General features: G+C 47.3%; 1 protein-coding gene across 1 annotated transcript; it reads right to left on the bottom strand.

Moving 5' to 3' along the window:
• Positions 1 to 7,131: 7,131 nt before the first annotated feature.
• Positions 7,132 to 12,516, bottom strand: LOC135369378 (uncharacterized). The gene has a single exon (XM_064602972.1). It carries the CDS (start codon positions 12,514 to 12,516, stop codon positions 7,132 to 7,134), a length of 5,385 nt encoding a protein of 1,794 aa, XP_064459042.1.
• Between the last annotated feature and the right edge of the window lie 5,520 nt (positions 12,517 to 18,036).

Raw genomic sequence — 18,036 nt, 5'->3', positions numbered from 1 at the left:
TTCATTCAATCCTTGGAAAGGTAAACCGACCGCTCGCTTCGTAAATTATACAACAACAACATTTATTCTACCGATAGAGCGGCACGCATAGCTGAAGGAGAGCTTGAAAGATGTCTTCGTATTCCGACCTCTTTAGGACTTCATTGAGATTACGTGATATTTTGAATAGAATTGAGAGTCCTCGTTCTCGCTGGATTTTGCCTAAAGGCGCGTTCACAAGCACGCGATTTGCAGAGCGGCGGCGACAGCGACAATTTTTTTTGTTCCGCGGAGGCAGTAGCAACAACAGGTTTCTCGCAACCGTGTGGTTTGGTTCCGCTCGCATGGAAATCGTTCAACGAGAAGCTGGGCATAGTATCACAAACATACGCTTCCCATCTCGCTGGTAAAATCAATAAAGATGATGAAAACATTGTTTGCGGTAAACACGGTATTCGCAACACTTTAGCGAGGACGTCTTCTAACGTGGAGACAACACGTTCCTTTCCATCGACGACGGTAATGTCCAAGCGCGTGTGGTTCTTTTTCCAATAGTCACGCACCACGGGAATGGAAAACCCAGCATTTATGATTGTCTCGTTGATGGGTTCAGTGTTTCTTACAAATCTGCGTCAATATACGCGTTATTTACCGCGAAGTGTCCCACGCCTCACCACAACGCACAGTACTAAATGCCAGAACTTGTTTGAGCAAGCCGAAACAAGCTATGGTATTGCAGCAATCACGCGCCGTGATGTGTGAAGCGATGTTCTTCTTTCCATAATCCTCTCACTTGTTTGGTCGCACAGAACGTTTCGGATATGATATCAAATTGCTTTAAGAAAGTGTGGTAACCTCTACACAAACTATACTCGCTTAGGCGATGAATAAGCAATGTCTTTTTATAACCTTCCTATTCATATTCAGCGAGAACTATGTAACGTCACTGTTCAGTTGTTCAGTGTACTACTTGTTACCATGTACGCCACTCCTTCTGCGACATTTTTAATGTCAGAATATTTTGAACAAATAAATACATGCTAGAGACTTATCTGTATAGCTTGCTTATCCATCACACCGCACGGCATTTTTTTCTCTTAAAACAGGGAATACATTTATTTTACTGATGCTTACATATGAGACGTGCGCACTTTCGCTGGTCACTTTTTCTTCGAGTGAGTAAAGATGATTTCTGGCGATCCATCCACGAGTCTCTTCTCTAGTTTCAAATCTGGTAATTCACGCATTTCTTGGAAACCTTAATCTGTGAATCGCTTAGAACGTGTTTATCGCTTTCCATCAGGAGTTCCACCTATACCGCCTCCCTATGTCGACCTTGCGTAAGTCCCAACACGTCCAGCTTTTCGTTCTCCGGAACAATGCTCCCATCACTGGGTTTATCCAGCTTTTCGAAAACAGACGACTTCTCAGTTTCTACGCACACCGAATGAACTGAAAATGAGAACTTGTTGTGTCTTCAGGGACTTAACCCTGCGCAAGTAACAAACGGAAAGGCTTTATTCCGTAAAGGTACAAGCCGGTGAGGCAACACGTCCAGCAGCAACACGTTACAACTCCAAAGAACAACGAAAACACACTCGGCCTTTCTTTAAGTAGATAGCGGCGGCGCGCTGTGCAGAAACTACAATACCAAAAAAGGACATGACACGTGTAGCAGGCGTTTACCTGCTACGAGATAAGAAGACAGTCATGGACGTGATAAGATAGCTTCTACAGAACTTTCCTCATCTTCCTCGTCGTGCAGTTGACCCAGAGTCGACCGTCGGACGGAACTCAAATGCGCCCTTGGAGGGTGGTGCGATTTTGTTTAAACAATCAAGCAGGAATGGCCCGCGCGCGCGCGAAGGACATTTGGAACTTCTTGGAAACTGCATACGCGAACCCTTTGTTTTTGGATAGAGAAATCTTGTTTCGGCAATGAGCATGTGGTGACGTGGGCTCATAGGGATTTTTTTTTCTTCGCATAGCGTTGTGTGATCGCTGTTTACTTTCGGTTTTAATACGTGTGGCCTCGGAAAACATGATTTACGAGGTGACCCAGTTTCTCGGAGAAAGCCTATTTACATCACCTTGACGAACATTTTTTCCCGCTAGGGTCCGCCATGACGGGTGGAAGTGCGTTTTGATATTAAACAGATGGCTCGAACACATCTTCAAGTTGACCCAATTTCTCGGACTTGCAACCTTGCGGAAACGAGCGAACATTGATATAAAACAGATGGCCCGAACCGGAGGGCTATATTATGCGCCTGTGTTCCGGCTATCTAATTTTCCGTGCGGCTGGCAGTGGTCGACATGCGGGTGAACCAGGAAAGTGCGCGGCATTTTGGTGTGTCAGCGCATGTTGAGCCTGTGTGCGCGGGCAGGCTCAAATCGTGCGAGCTGTCCACGCGCCCGTGTTTCCCTACCCTGCTGTAGCGCGTCGCGCGACAAGAATCTACGTGCGTCATATCGGTGTGATGAGGTGAGCCCATCTTTTTGATGAGATGAACTTGTTGTTGAACTTGTTGTTCATAATGCGACGCCGTGTGATTATCCTAAATTTATGTTTCTAATGGTGCTTCCAGTTGTGCTCTGCGTGCGAGGTGGGTTGCGTGCGCTGGCTATGTTCGCACATAATGTTCTGGGAGAGCAATGTGAAATTGTGTTTCCTCATACTCAGCTTGGTTTAGTGTTCTTCTTAACATTGAGTACGTGCAAAGCTTCACTGCATAGCATTGTTTAATAAGCGTTGGAGCGTCAGTGAGAGCCTTATCACATAGCATCACTGTGCTCTATCATTCTGCTCGATTTCTTATGTTAAACGCACACTCTCTAAAACCGGACTATACGCGGATATGGGCAGGCTAAAGTCGCGTGAGCTGCCCGCGCGCCATCGGAAATTCGTATTTCAGATATTGCTGCATGGTGCTCGTGAATCTCTGTGCCCTTCTGCGAAGGTGAGCACAATTTTTTTCCGTGATGAACTTGTTCATAATGCGACCATCCTAATATTTGTAATGGTGCTTCCAGTGGCGCTCTGTGTGCGAGGTGGGTTGCGTGCGCTGGCTATGTTTGCACATAGTGTTCTGGGAGAGCAATGTGAAATTGTGTTTCTTCATACTCAGCTTGGGTTGAGTCTGCTTTTGAAGGTTGAGTGCGTTTTTGTGTGATCATCCTAAATTTATATTTCTAATGGTGCTTCACACTGTTCAGTAGTGCTCGTGCGAACGCGGAGGTATGTCGCGTGAAATATACGCTGGCTACGTTTTACCGCGTGATGTAGATTTGTAAACCTGGAAGGTGCCCGACAGTTTGATGTGTCTATATCCGCGCATGTTGAGCCCGTGCGTCACGATCATACGCAGATTACGCATTCAAAATTGTATTGTGTGTGTATGCATAGCTACGTAATAACGCTGTGTGCATTCCTCACAGGTCAAAAATTGCAATATAGGCGAATTTGGGCGGGCTAAAATCGCGTGAGCTGCCCACGCGTTTCAGATATTGCGTGCTGTACGGTGCTCGTGTCGCGTTGCGCGCAGTGAATCTATGTGGTGTAAAACCTGTCATATTTGTAACTGTGATACTGTTAAAGTGAACACATTTATTCTGAGGTGAACTTGCTTATAATGTGATGAGCTCCGTTCATTTTGAATCTCTGTGATCACCCTTAACTTATATTTCTAATGGTGCTTCTTACTGTCTAATAGTGCTCTTGCGTACTGCTTTGAAGGAACGCGTGTTAGGTGTGTCGCGTGAAATATACGCTGGATACGTTTGCACAGAATGCCTCCGTGAGAGCTCTGAATGCAATCTGAAATTGTGTTTCTTGCTACTCAGCTTTTCTCTACTCAGCGTTTTTCTCTAAAAAGGAGCTTCTCTGCACAGCATCAACTCTCCATGTTACTCGATCATGTGCGTCTTCCTGCTCAGCATTTTAGTACGAAGGCGTGCGGAGCTAGTGGGTATCACTGCTTGGCATCACGATGCTTTTTTTTTTCGTTCTGCTTACTAAACATTGAAACAATTTGTTTTGTTTTGTTTTGCTGTTGTTGTTGAAGCACACTATCTCCGACACAATACGTTCTTCAGCTTCTAAGAATGAATGCGCTTTACTCTATAGCATTATGTATGTTTTTTCCTCTCCATTCTGCTTGATCAACACTGAACTAAATTTTGATGTTGTAGTGCAAAGGCACACTATTACACAAACGAATGCTTGTTCCCAGAGGTGGGCTTCCCCCTACGCATGCATAAACATGGTTAAGCCCACTATACCCGTGTTCTATGGAGAGATGGGTAGAGTGAGTTTTAAGATGTGTTCATCGTACCCTGAACATTTTTTTTAATTTCTCGTTAGCGCCGTGAGGCAACCGTGGCTTTGAGGGGCATGGATAGGATGAAGGAGGCTGACTTCAGATGGTGGCACCGAACATATTGCTGTAAGCTGTTTTATTCATGTTTTGTAATGTTCAGCAGCAGATTTGCCTTCTAATGCTGCCTCTCTTGCTAGAAGTATGAACCAATAAGCAGTTGGATAGAAAGGAGTGACCAATGCGGTTAGAATGGACATTATCAACACTCGCGTCGCTGCTGTCCATCTTTGCAAAGAGGGTATACAACCGGCGCCATCTATCGTATGTGTATGGAACCTTCTTTGGCGCCGTCAGAGCATGTGAAAAACTTTTCATTGTGAACCAGTGAGCAGCCGCTGATGGGGGCATGGGTCGATAGCAGTTGGAGCCCACCAGTTCTAGCTAAACCTATGTTACGGTAAAAGTTCCATTTTCCCACAGTTAAACCTATGTTATCTCATGTAGCGATCAGTGGAAGTGCAGTTCTAGCCTGATAGGGAGCTCTAGACATAAGTGACCAATGAGAGGCTTGTAGTCAGATGGGCCAATGAGCACTTGCAGATAGATGAGCCCGATGGCATCTACCGAGGGAGCTGAGCGAACAACAAGCGCAAGAGATGACCGGGATCTCTCTGATGCAGCTGAACCAACCCACAGCTGGACCAGGACGCTGTTGTACCAAATAAAGGTCGAAATCAACAATTGTTGTGTGTCTTGTCTGAAGCGGCTGCCTGGTGCCGACAAATTCAGGCTAGCCAATCACTGTTCAGTAGGCTTATCGTGGACCAACAGGGGCCAGCCATTGGTAGGCTTCGATGTGAAGGGCCAGTCAGTAGGCTTAGCGTGGTTTGGCTTATTAGTCAGTAGGCTTGGAATGGACCAATCAGCATGAAGTAGGCAGACCTAGTAAAAAGGTAAGTTTCGATATCGGAGATAGAGCCACAGTGGAGCTGCGGCCGAGCAGGGCGGGCGCTAGTAAAGGCTATGTTCTGTGGGCCGGGCCAATCTGTAGCGGCCAAGCAGAGCGCTGGGAGAGTGATCAGTAGACCTAGCGTGGACCAGATTAGAAGTCTGTATCGGTAGGACTAATCAGCATGAAGTGGGCGGAAAGTTGCACACCACTAGGTAAGTTTGGGTGTATGTGATAGAGCCGCAGTAAAGCCGCTGCCTCGCTAGTGCAGGCTATGTTCAGTAGGCCAGGAACGACAGCCAGGGCGCTGGTGAAGGCTGTGTTGAGCTGGCCAATCAGTTGGCATAGAATGGACCAATCAGTGAAGCCAGTTAATTAGGGGCGGAGGTCAGCAATCAGCCTCTAACAATCAGTGTGATGTGGGTGGGGCCAAGTAATTAGCATAAAGGGGCGGAGCTATGCTGAACCAATCAGCAGGCATGGGCCAATCATTGTGAAGTGCGCAAAGCCAAGTAATTAGCATAAAGGGGTGGAGCTACGATTGACCAATCCACGAGAGGCTTAGCATGCGCCAGTCGCCGTGAAGTGGGCGAGCCAAGCCAAATATTTAACATAAAGGCGCAGAACTATGATTGACTAATCAATGATCAGTAGGCTTGGCGTGGACCTATCAGCATGAGGTGGGTGGAGCTAATGGCGGCCAATCAGATGGCTTTGGATTTGGCTTGTGTTGGATTACAAGTGGATTGTGTTGGCTTAGAACTGGATTTTGGCTTAAATTAGATTAGAATACGCTATCTTGGATTAGAAAAAGGTGGTCGTTGTACGTAACGGTTCTTATACAGCCTCAAACTATACTACTTCCGTCGCGTATGGTCCGAACCATGTCATAGCAAAGCCATTGTTGCTGAGGCGCTCGCGGCCGTAGAATCTAGAATCTAGTTTTAGCTTTAGAATTTAGTGTTAGCTGAAAGAACTGATCAGTTATCGGAAGAGAAAATTGGCAAAATAGGGAGTCGAGGGTGAACATGATGGTAACAGTTCCATAGCCCTATAGATGCGACCGTCCCTTTAAGTAGCTGCAATCTTACTCCTCCTCGGGCGCTCCGCGTATCGTGCTCCTGGGGGAGTTATTAAATGGTAATTCGAAGCTCGATCACGCTCACTGTGCTGCCATTTTCCTCTTTCGGTGTTTTCTACTCTCCGTGCTCTGCTGCTGCCACACGTCCTGCGTCCTTTTTCTTCACTTTCCGTGGATAGAAGAGAAGAGGACACGTGAAGGGGCGCGATACCCCTTTTCTGCGCACCCGCCAAAAGCTGGGACGGGAAGAGCGTGCTCGCGTACGAAACTCGGAGTACGAACGTCCCCACTTAATGGTGGGAGTGTCAAACTGCTACAAAGCGCTCTCACGTAAAAACGGCGACTGTTCTCTTCAATATGTACTAAGTGAAACATTTCTTGCAGCAACAACAGCATCATTCAGTGGAATCCATCTGAAATGTGTCACAGATTTTTTCTGCTCGACCCATTACCAAATCAAGGTAAGTGTAACCCTTCACATACGTTGTGCCATGATAGAGCACCTTGTCTGTTTTGGACTCCAAAAGAGGTCCAAACATTGTCAGTACTAGTGTGCTGTGCTTCATATTAGAGGCCACGTCTAGGGTTCCACATTAGTAGAGCATGTCTCGTGTAATGATGATGTAGAATAATGGGAACCCTGATGGCTAAGATGAACAGACTGTTTAATGCCCTGTTGATCGAGCAATGTTTTGTCTAGGAATAAATCAGCAAGCATGTGCCATGCAACTCATCCGCGAGCAGACGTTTTCTTTTCCTCTTGACAGGGACGTTTTCCAACATCCTCCCGCGGCGAATAACGTCTATATCTCGAGATAATACAGGCGTTGCACAGCCGTCTTTGTCATTTTCCCGCTTTGGTGCTTCACAAGGCACGACCTCACGCAGCCGTCTTGTCCAGGGTATGTCCTGACGATTCTCCCGGTATCCCACATATTTCGAGGAAGTTTATTTTCAAGCAGGACTATGTCTCCCGTTTTCAGCCGCTTCGACTCCGATGACTTGAAATGATGCGCTGCTCGGAGCTGCAACAAGTAATGCCTTTTCCAACGCTCCCAGAAATGCTGCATCATAGCCTCACGATGCATTATTTTGCGTGTTAGCGCGTCCTTGGAAGGCGTGTACCTGCTGGTGTTAGGGTCTTCTGACGGAGACGGTAAAGCGATGGCCCGTTTGCCTACAAGAAAGTGCGAAGGGCTGAGGACTTCTGACTCCTTTGGATCGTTGTCTATGAAAGTGATTGGCCTAGAGTTGACGACAGATTCAACTTCGGTAACCAGGGTCTCAAGCGCCTCGATCTCCAAACAAGCCTTGCCAAGAACCTTCCGGAGGGAGGATTTGACGGTTCTTACGAGCCTCTCCCACCATCCTCCCCACCAGGGAGCTCCAGGAACGATGTATCTCCACGTGATATTATGATGACCAAGGTACCTGCTGACTTCAGAGGTTCTTGTTGACTGACAAAGACCTCGCAACTCCTTTTCCGCTCTCTTGAAACTTCTCCCGTTATCTGAGCATATGAGCGACGGTACACCTCTTCTGGCAACAAACCTCCTAAAACACATTAGGAAGGCGTCCGCAGTTGTCGCTGAGGCGACCTCAAGATGTATGGCACGCGTTGTTGCACAGGTGAAGAGTACTATATAGTACATTGTGCCCCTGCCTCTTCCATACAGCGGTCCTGCGAAGTCCACTCCAACAGCCTGAAAGGGGTCGCCTTTTGCTACTCTAAATTCAGGCAGAGGAGCTGTAGGAGCCTGGACTGACTTAGCTCTGTATCTGGCGCACAGAGCACACCTGCTTATAACGCGCTTCACTGTTTGGCGGCCTCTTTGCACCCAGAATTCCTCACGCAGTTCAGCGAGCGTGCTCAGCACTCCTCCATGTAAAACCCTGTCATGAGCTTTCATTACTACGAGCGTTGTGAAATGATGATCGCTGGGTAAGATGATGGGATGCTTGATACGCTCTTCGTCATTTATATGCTGAAGACGACCTTTCGCTCGGAAAATTCCTTCATCGTCGATGAAAAACTGAAGATCTTTCAGCATCGGGGATGTAGTGTGCCCATTTTCGATTTTGATCTGATAAACTTCTCTTTGCACTCTACGTATCCATTTTAACTTCGCAACCTGTATCTCACTGGCGGAGAGCGCTCCAGCGATCCTCTGTCTTGGGTTCTTAACATTGTTGACAAACCGTAGGATATATGACGTCACATCCAAAAGCTTGTCCAAAGAGCTGTACTTGGGAAGATCAATGATGTCTTCCGCTGATTTTGTAAGCAACTGGACACTTGTTTGGCCTTTTGGTGGAGTTTTTCGGACCTCGTCTTCGACGTCTTGCCCGCTTGAAGCATCAAGTGGCCATTCAGAAGGGTCGCTTTTAAGCCACGGTGGACCATGCCACCACAATTCTTCCGCCACTAGACGCTGCGCTGAAACACCTCTGGTCAGTAAGTCTGCTGGGTTAGAGTCTCCTGTGCAGTGTCTCCACAAGTCAGGGTCGGTTAGAGACCGAATTTCAGCAACCCTGTTTGCTACGAATGTGCTCCACCGAGATGGGTCCTGCCGAATCCATCCAAGAGCTATTGTCGAGTCTGTCCAGAAGTGGCTGTCCACTGTACAGTCATATAGGGCTGTTCTGACGTAGTGTACTAGCCTTGCAGCGACAAGAGCTCCCATTAGTTCCAATCTTGGAAGAGTTAACTGAGACTTAAGTGGAGACACCCTTGTTTTTGAGACTAGAAGATGAATGTTCGAGTGCGTTGTTGCTTGACCTGCCACCTTGACGTATACTACTGCTCCGTAAGCATGCATGCTAGCATCGGAAAACGCATATAGGATTAGATGCCTGCCTGTAGTAGAATCCAGTGGTCCGAAGTATCGACACACTTTAACTAGACGCAAAGTTAGAAGCTCTGCGCACCAAGACTTCCACTCGGTTAAGGCCTCCTCCGGAAGCTTGTCATCCCACTTTACTCCATGAATCCAAAGTTGTTGGAACAGTTTCTTCACTCGAATGGTGAAAGGACTTAGTATTCCAAGTGGATCGAAAATTCTCGAAACGGCTTGTAACACGTAACGCTTCGTATCCGCAGTTTCCAAAAGAAACGTGAATAGGGATTTCATCGTCACCTGCAGTTTATCCTGCTCTGTGTCCCATGACACTCCCAGTATCTTCTGCGGGCTTAACAACTGCTGCTTTTCCTTGGTTCCGTGTACGGGACTTTCACGTCCATCAAATAAAGCTTGCAGTCGATCGTTACTGGTTGTCCACTTTCGAAGGTTCATTCCCGCTGTGTTCATGATTTCTAGAGCTTCACGGTAGAGCTTTTCGGCCTCTTCCTCCGAGTCTGCGCCAGTAACCAAATCGTCAACGTAAAACGAATGGCTCAATTTTCTTGCTGTTGTTTCTTGGTCGCCGGTAATGGTAGCAAGATGGTGCTGGATGGTAGCTGATAGTAGGAAGGGACTCGAGGTCGCTCCAAACGGAACTCTCGTCATACGCAGAACCTGTACCCCATCCAGATCATTATGAGAAGCCTCCTGGTCAGGTTGATGTTGAAACCAAGGATATCGAAAGACGTCTCGGTCCTCTTCCCGAATCAAAACCTGTAGAAACGCCTTTTCTATATCAGCGGTAAGGGCAACCTTGTAACTCCTGAATCGTAGAAGTAGCTGCAAAATATCGGGATTCAAATTGATACCCTTATCCAGGCACTGATTTAGGGATATGCTGTTTGGCGCATGAGAAGAGGCGTCGAAGACGACGCGTACTTTAGTTGTCGCTCGGTCTTCTCGTATCACGGCTGAATGAGGCATATAATATACCAAGTTCTTTGGTTCTATGCTCTCATCGACGACTTCAGCATGACCCAGATTCAAGTAATCTCTGATGACACCGTCATACCGAAGTAACAGACCATCCGTTCTCCTAAGCCGTGCGACAAGCTTTTTAAGGCGGGTGACAGCGACGTCGTAGTTGTCATTCAACACAACTGCAGGATCAATCTTCCATGGTAGAGCCACTTCATATCTGTCCTCGGTCTTCTTTACCGTTTTAGAAAAGTTATCCATTACCGCCGAGGTGTCGGTGATGCCGGTTTCTGGTAGAATACCCATGGAGTCAATCTCCCAGAACGTTGGCTCCCATGAAGTTTCATCTTCTCCCGATATCGCGTACTCCACCGATGAGTGAACTCGTAGGACACAAGCTGCTGCTGACTGTTGAAGGTAGGTTCCCTGGCGAAACTCTACAGCAGATGAAACCTTGGTCGGTCCTTGAATTGTCCAGCCCAACAAAGAGTTTAACGCCACGAGATTTCTTGAACCCTTCTTCCTTAGAACTTCTCCAGTCAGCACCTGCCACATTTGGTCGGCACCAATCAAGATGCTGATGCCATCGTGATACCTGTCTCCAGGAAAATAGAGTCCATCCGCTAGATTTTTCCCCTGTTCCCTGAGTTCCTGAAGGAATGACACATCAGAAGAAGCGCTGCGAATGTCGTGGCAGATGGCGGGAATGATCACAGCTTTGATTATGAGTTCTTGTGTGTCGTATTGAGACCGAAGCTGTATATTCGCAACTTTCCGTTTGATCGGGTTAGTCTTTTCGCTGTCGCCGAAGGTGGCAATGCTGATACTGATTTCGTCCACAATCGGTAAACGTAGGCTGGTGGCTAACGATTCGGTTATGAACGTTCTGTCGCTTCCTCCGTCAATAACTCCTCTGATGTAGCAGCACCTCTTATGAGTTACCGCCCACGCTCTAAACGTCTGTAGAAGCACTCCATCGCATTTAGGAGGAACGATACCCGATTCTTTCTTGAAGGATCTTGATTGCGCGGAAAGGGTGTTGCTAGTGGCGTTCGAGCTCTCACAGTCTTTCTTCGGCCGCCGTTCCTTCCTACATACGGACAAGGCGTGTCTCCCTTTACAATTTGAGCAGAATATGTGTACCCTGCAATCTTTGGCTCGATGACCTTTGACCGTGCAGCGAAAGCAGCGGAAGTCCTTGGACAAGAGGTCGGCCTTTCTCTCCCAAGTGATGTCACACGGGCAAATCTGAGTATTATGCTCTTTCTTGCAGAAGAGGCATTTCTTTCCCTCAAGGGTTGAGGTAGACGCAGAATACAAAGCGGACGCTGACGGAGTGTTAAACTGCTTTTTCCTGTAGGTTCCTTCAGTAGGCTCGGACTTCTTTTCGGCCGAACGAAAGGAATTCTCAGGGCTTTCAACTTCTATCTTGAGGAAGTTCATCAGCGTTTTAAAATCTTGCTCAGCAGACTCAGGAGCTGACGCGGGCGTAGCCGCAGGCTGTGCTGCCGTTGCTGCTTGTGACGAATTGGTGATAAGCCGTTGCCGATGGTAGTCTATAGTTAAGTCGTGAGGTAGACGTTGCACGAGCATCTCAGTCAGCATGGAAGCGTAAGATGCCAGCTGGACTCCAACTGTTTTCAGACTTCTCGTATGTACTTCCACATGATCGTAAAGGCTTCGGAGTCCCTTAACGTCATCGATGGACTTAACAAAGGGCAAACGACGCATTTTCTGAAGATGCGTCTGACGAATCTGACTAAGGTCTCCAAATCGTGTCTTCAGAAGTTGCAAAGCGTCCTCGTAACACGCAGCTGTTGCTGGCAATCCTGCAATAGCGGACGCGGCTGACCCAGTCAAGTGAAGACGCAAGTAGTGAAACTTCTCAGAGGGAGTGAGGTTGACGTTGTTGTGAATCATCGCTTGAAATTGCTCCCAAAATGTGGACCATTTGCTGAGGTCTCCATCAAATGGCTCCATCTTAAGGACAGGCAATTTATGTCCCTTAGGCCTGAGTTCGGAACGACGGCTCGTGGCGTTCTGACTGTCCCCATCCTCGAGGGCGCGGCCAGCGTTCGATTGGGAACACATCCTGTCATAATGTGCTTGCAAAGTTGATAACATGCCCACAGCTTCATCCTCGTATTCGGCAATGGCGAGAAATTCGGAAGCGGCTTCATCTCCGGATATAAATTCTTCACACTGGACGTTGATTCGATCCAGTTCAGTATTGCTCTTCTCGAGTCTGTCCTTCAAAGACTTAACAGCCTCAACTGTGAAGTTGGATGTGGCCAGAAGAGCACTTGCCTCACGAATGATTTTGGTGTTCTGGGCTCTACGAGATCCACGCTTTGCCTTCAGGGTCTCCATACTCGCGTAGTAACTGAAAATGAAAGCCTGTCGTCGAAGAGTATCCTCGTTGAAAAAGAGACTGGATACTGCTAGAAGGCGTCACGTCCAGATCCCGGGTTTCGGCACCAAAGTTTGTAGAATAATGGGAACCCTGATGGCTAAGATGAACAGACTGTTTAATGCCCTGTTGATCGAGCAATGTTTTGTCTAGGAATAAATCAGCAAGCATGCGCCATGCAACTCATCCGCGAGCAGACGTCTTCTTTTCCTCTTGACAGGGACGTTTTCCAACAGATGAGATAGACTGCATTCTCAGACCCGGAGTCGGCGTTAAAAGCGATGTTACTATCCGTCCGATCCGATCACAAAATCGATTACGAGTTTTAATGGTCTATCAGAATATTTTGATGGATCATGAAGGAGACTTGACGACCCATTAGCAACTCCTAGTTGTCCGTAAGCACTCCTAGCTGTCTCACAAATACTGTCCCACACTCCATCACCTGGGCTTAATAAACCCACAAGAAGGTCTGACGGTACAACAGGGTCCTTCGCTGTCCGACAAAGGGTGCCTAACAGCTGGTGGGCATAGTGGGCCCACAAGATAACCCAATGCTCCCTCAGCGAGGCTTGGCAGTCGAACAGAAGACGCTTCAGAGTAGATCAGTAGGTGTGAAACAGCTTAAAATCGCTAAGAACGTAAATGAAAAGGAACAGTAAAGAACAAGACTACGAAATTATATAAATAAATTATAAGAAATGAATTATAATATTACATTTATAAGAAATTATAGGCAATCATAAGAAATGGATAGCAAACTAGCCGACATTCTTACAGTATTCAATATAGCAGCACGCACTGTCCTGTCGGGCCCATAGACTGCCAACCGTGAGGCTGCTAATGGTCTATGCCGTCTGATTCATCGAATCCCGGGGGTTTTACAATGTTGCTTTAGGATTTAGTTGAATATGGTTCGTGACATATGACTCCACAAAACTGTCGCATTCGTGCTCAGAAACTGGAAGCGCCAGAGCGCAAGCGTGTATAGATGATCGAGCATCGCGTAACGCACGGGGACTACAACAGGCCAAGTTCCATTCGTCGTTAGAATAAGTATCCTGAAAACGATTGGGAGCTTCATAGATGGACGTCCCTGGTCGTATATCCGACGGATCTCGAGTGTCGGCAGCTTAAAAATACTCAGAGTTCTCCGAACTCCCTGACAGAATAGAGCATGCAGATGTTGCCAGAGAGACAAAAAACACGCCATTACAACGAGGAAGTTCGATTTTGGATGGAACTACAGAACGTCTCAGACCGAACACAGTCAAAAACACAGACGCCGTGTCCGTCTTGAGTTAATACCCCAATCAATTTCTCAGTTCAATATAACTTGTGTGAGCAAATGAAATACATTTAGACGCCTCTCTCTTGTATTTGACAGAGGCAGGAAGCAGGACTCTCGCATTAAATGAAGCTCAGATGGGAAACAATTCATGTTCTTTGCCTTTCTAAGTGTCCTTTCTGGTGAGCTTGTATCGTTTGGTTTTCAAACCGCCGCGTGCATTCACCATTACAAAAACAAAAAATAACAGAAGCAAGAGGAAATAAAATATGCGGTGACAGAGGTTAGAAAAAGGGCAGGAAGGAAAAAGTACCGATTTCTACTAAGAGCGTACTTTCCGTATTGTGAGTCTCACACCAAGCCATTAGACCATCAGGGCATAATAGTTATATCAGAACATCAAACCACTAGTCCAGTGAATGTCCGATAGGCCTATTCACGTGATGGTTCTGTTAGGATCTGCTCTGATGGATTTTTCGATCCGGGAGTTTCGGCACAATGAGATTCTTGCTGTGCTAAATTCTGTTTTCACCATTTAGGCGAACTCATTTCGCACTCGATCTCGCAAACCAAATTTCGTTCACGAAAGAGGTACAGGCGTGTTCCTCTCAAGTTGAACTAGGGGTGACACATTTTTAAAGGCCTGAGACGAACCACTGATCTTTGGTGAATTAAAGTTTGTAAGATTTCCAATACATGACAGTCTATGGGATATACAACAAAATCGTTTCTCACGGCACCCACGACTGCAACATATATGCCAACATGTGCCATTCCCGACAGCAACAGTAAGAAAACCGATTTCAATCAGTAAACTAGATAAACTTAGAATAGTTTTCCAGATCCGTGCGAATACAAATAGTGGTTTTGTCGCCTCCTACCATTCTCTGGTCAGTGGCGCCACCACCGGGTTATCTCGATAGGAAAGGGCATTATTCCGGTTACCTTTTTCTCCGTGTCCCGTGTCTCATTTCTTCGTCGTGGATGCGGCGACTGCGGGGGTCTCGTACGTAAGGTTTGGGACGTGCGCAAGCACCTAGAGCCGCTGCTTGGCGAGCTTGCTCACCTCGGAGCCGCTTATAGGTGCATCGTTTCGCGATGATTTGGTGAAAAGCTCGTTCTCCGGCGTCGACGATTTGCGTTCACATTTTTTGTGTGGTTTAGTTGAGGAAACTGGTTCAGCGCGAATGATCTCTCCGACTGTCTCAAGTGGGAAGTACCAAGAGATTATTTTTTCTTGTGATCGCTGCTGTGGTGGAGTCGAAGCTGAGCACAAATATTCGGGAATTGCTGGTTTTTTTCAGGCTTAATTGGGCTCTCAATGGTTGGAACGGTTTACTTCGGGTGTATACAAAGGGAAAGAGAAATACCAAAGTGAAACACTGAGCAGAACTCCGCCAGTTTGCAAATTCAATACGTCGCATCGTGGGACGTCGGAGCTTCTTCGCGGCAGCGGGGGGGGGGGGGGGGGGGGGCAAGAGCAAGACTAACCTAACCTTACCAATCGGCGAGAAATACGGTGCATGGTTCTGTTCAAGTAAGGCATTCGATGGAAATCGAAAAGCCAGACAGCGGCGGGATTTTTTTACGTCTGTCTGCCCAACCTCAGGCCAGTTACTTTCCATCATGGTTCTGAGCTGAGAAGCGTGGTAAATACAAAAATGGCAGCGATCGATGCGTTTACTAGAAACGCCTCGTCCAAGCATAGACGCGGAGCTTTCCTTTTGCCGGGAGGGGGGAGGAAGCGCAGCGTGTTTCGGTCCAACAGCGAATGCAAAGTGTGTATGTGTGTGGGAGGGGTGACAAGGACAGGGTTACACCGATGTGCTCCCCTTTGTTATTCGTGCGTACCGTCGGGGCATCACCGGACCTCACCTCTGGACCCCTCATTTTTTCTTATACCCCATGAATTTCGAGATCGGGGATTTCCCAACCGGGAATATAGAGGAGCTCCGCAAACTACAGAGGTTCGAATGAATGCCTGAATACTAGCTCCATGTGCAGAGGGAGCTAGTATTCAGGCACCCCAGGAATGCAGTGGCCGCTGCTGTACGTATGCAAGTATGCATGAAGTGAGGGTACAGTAAAAAAATTTCCTTTTTCCCGCACACCACAGTTGCGGCTACATTACCTTAATTTCTTTTTTCTTTGGATACATTCCCGTGTGTGACCGCCTGGCTAATATTTTTAGGAAGTACTCGTACACATTTTACAGTCGGTAGAGTATCCTTATTGATGGTTCCGGCATTAAAATATAATGAAGTGGGCTTTACGGTCACTGAAATGGTTCGTTGCTCATAGGGCGTGCACGTTTGAGTTTCTCGTTTGCAAACACTAAATCTATGCACAATCCATGTCGCATATGTTATTCTTTACTTGCGCAACTGCAGGCTCAATATTTCTTGTACATGTGTCCCTATTTCTGGTAGGGGTCGCTCGGCATAGTTCATACCCTTACGAGCCGTTGTTCGGCCGGGTATGAAATAACGCAGAACGAGATTGAGCACGCGTTCATACTCGGGGTCTACACATCCAGGATGTTTAGACAGTGGCTTTTGGACACGGCGGCTGGTGAGATAGGTCGCTTAGCCGAGGAGTGAGCATGTAACAGATGTCGCTGTAAAATAAGTTTTTTGTTACTCCTACATCACATGCAGGAATAACATATAGTGGGGGTAAAATGTTTGGTATGGGACGATACAACGGCATAAATTGGTTGCGATTCTGACGGCGTGCTATTTTGTACGGAGAGCAAGTATTATACAATGCCCGATTGTTCGTGACACATGTTTTGTGTTTTACAGTGGCACAATTCCTTGCTTACCTGCTCCCGCAAGTGCAGTCCTTCCGATCCGGATTCGTGCTACCTAAACGAGTGGGAAAATGAGCCTTGCCTCGTAAGTATACATTATCTGCGATGGTATAGTTTGGTCGGGGCGTGTGAGCCCAGCATTCACATTGTGTCTGATTTACGTAGGTAACGAGCATTCAGATAAAAATAGTGTGTCTCTTTTCTCCCCTTTTTTCTTTTTTGTTGCGAAGGAAAGAAATCCTTACATTTTCAACTCTGCAGACTAACGTCCTACGCAACGCACTTCATCTAGATCAGGGGGCACCGTAGCGGCGGTCCGTGGGCCGCATGCGACCCGTGTTAGATCGTGAGCTCTGCAGTATATTCAAGACAACCTAAAAAGTATAACTGGATTTAATCATAGCACACATACAAGCAAGTACTGCATATGATCCGCCCGCTGCCACACCCGTCTCCTTTTCCTCTGCTTCTCCTGTTACCCTACGCAGCGCTCTGCAACCGCCGCCGAAGCTCTAGTGGCGCCAGTAACCGGCCTGTAACACTCGGCCATCATAAATGTCGACCGTCCCGGGACACAAACCATACCGCTCTGGCTTTCCTTTGACGCGCGAAGAACGGCGAGGCACAGCCACGTCATCATCTTCCGATTGACAGTCCTTGGACGGAACGAGTTTGTCGTCACTGTCCTGAGCAACCTGATAACGCCGAAGTTTGTCCACGGGGGCCACATTGCTATAAAAGCGGGTCGTCCGCTGTATCTCTGGGATGTCCTCTATGCGGTAGCAATCATTAGGCAAAGCCTCAGTTATGACATATGGGCCTTTGTAACACTCCTTCAACTTTCGAGATTCTCCCGTCGACTCTGGATTATGTCGTAAGAGAACCAGATCACCAGGAGCGTAGGGCGGGACTTCAGCTCTCTTCCGGTTGTAGCGTTCCCTTTGTTTTCGCTGATCCTCCCTGATGTAGTCGATTGCTTTCAAGCGTTTGTTCAACAGATCCGCATCAAACATCTCGTGCATAGCATCCAGCGTATCATCCCCCGATGCAGAGAGCGGTCTGTAGTTCAAAAGCAAACCAAACGGTGTGGTGCGTGTCGCTTTGTGATATGTGTTGTTAATTCCCCACTGTATCTGAGGGAGCTTGTCATCCCAGTCTTTTCCCTTGGGGTCTTCACACAAGCTGGCAATTGCCGGGGTGATCATTCTGTTATATCGCTCTACCTGTCCAGTGGCACGAGGAGTCGCAGTCGCATTCTTGATGTGGACAATGTTGAGGTCTCGACAACACTGCTGAAAACTTGAACCGGTATATGACGTGCCCTGATCAGTGATCAAACGTTTCGGTGCCCCGAAGATAGCGACTATGTCCATTAAAAAG

The sequence above is a fragment of the Ornithodoros turicata genome, chromosome 9 (genome assembly GCF_037126465.1).
Source record: "Ornithodoros turicata isolate Travis chromosome 9, ASM3712646v1, whole genome shotgun sequence".
Classification (NCBI taxonomy): domain Eukaryota; kingdom Metazoa; phylum Arthropoda; class Arachnida; order Ixodida; family Argasidae; genus Ornithodoros; species Ornithodoros turicata.
The sequence above is the reverse complement of the archived record's forward strand: the minus strand, read 5'-3'. Positions and strand labels throughout refer to the sequence as shown.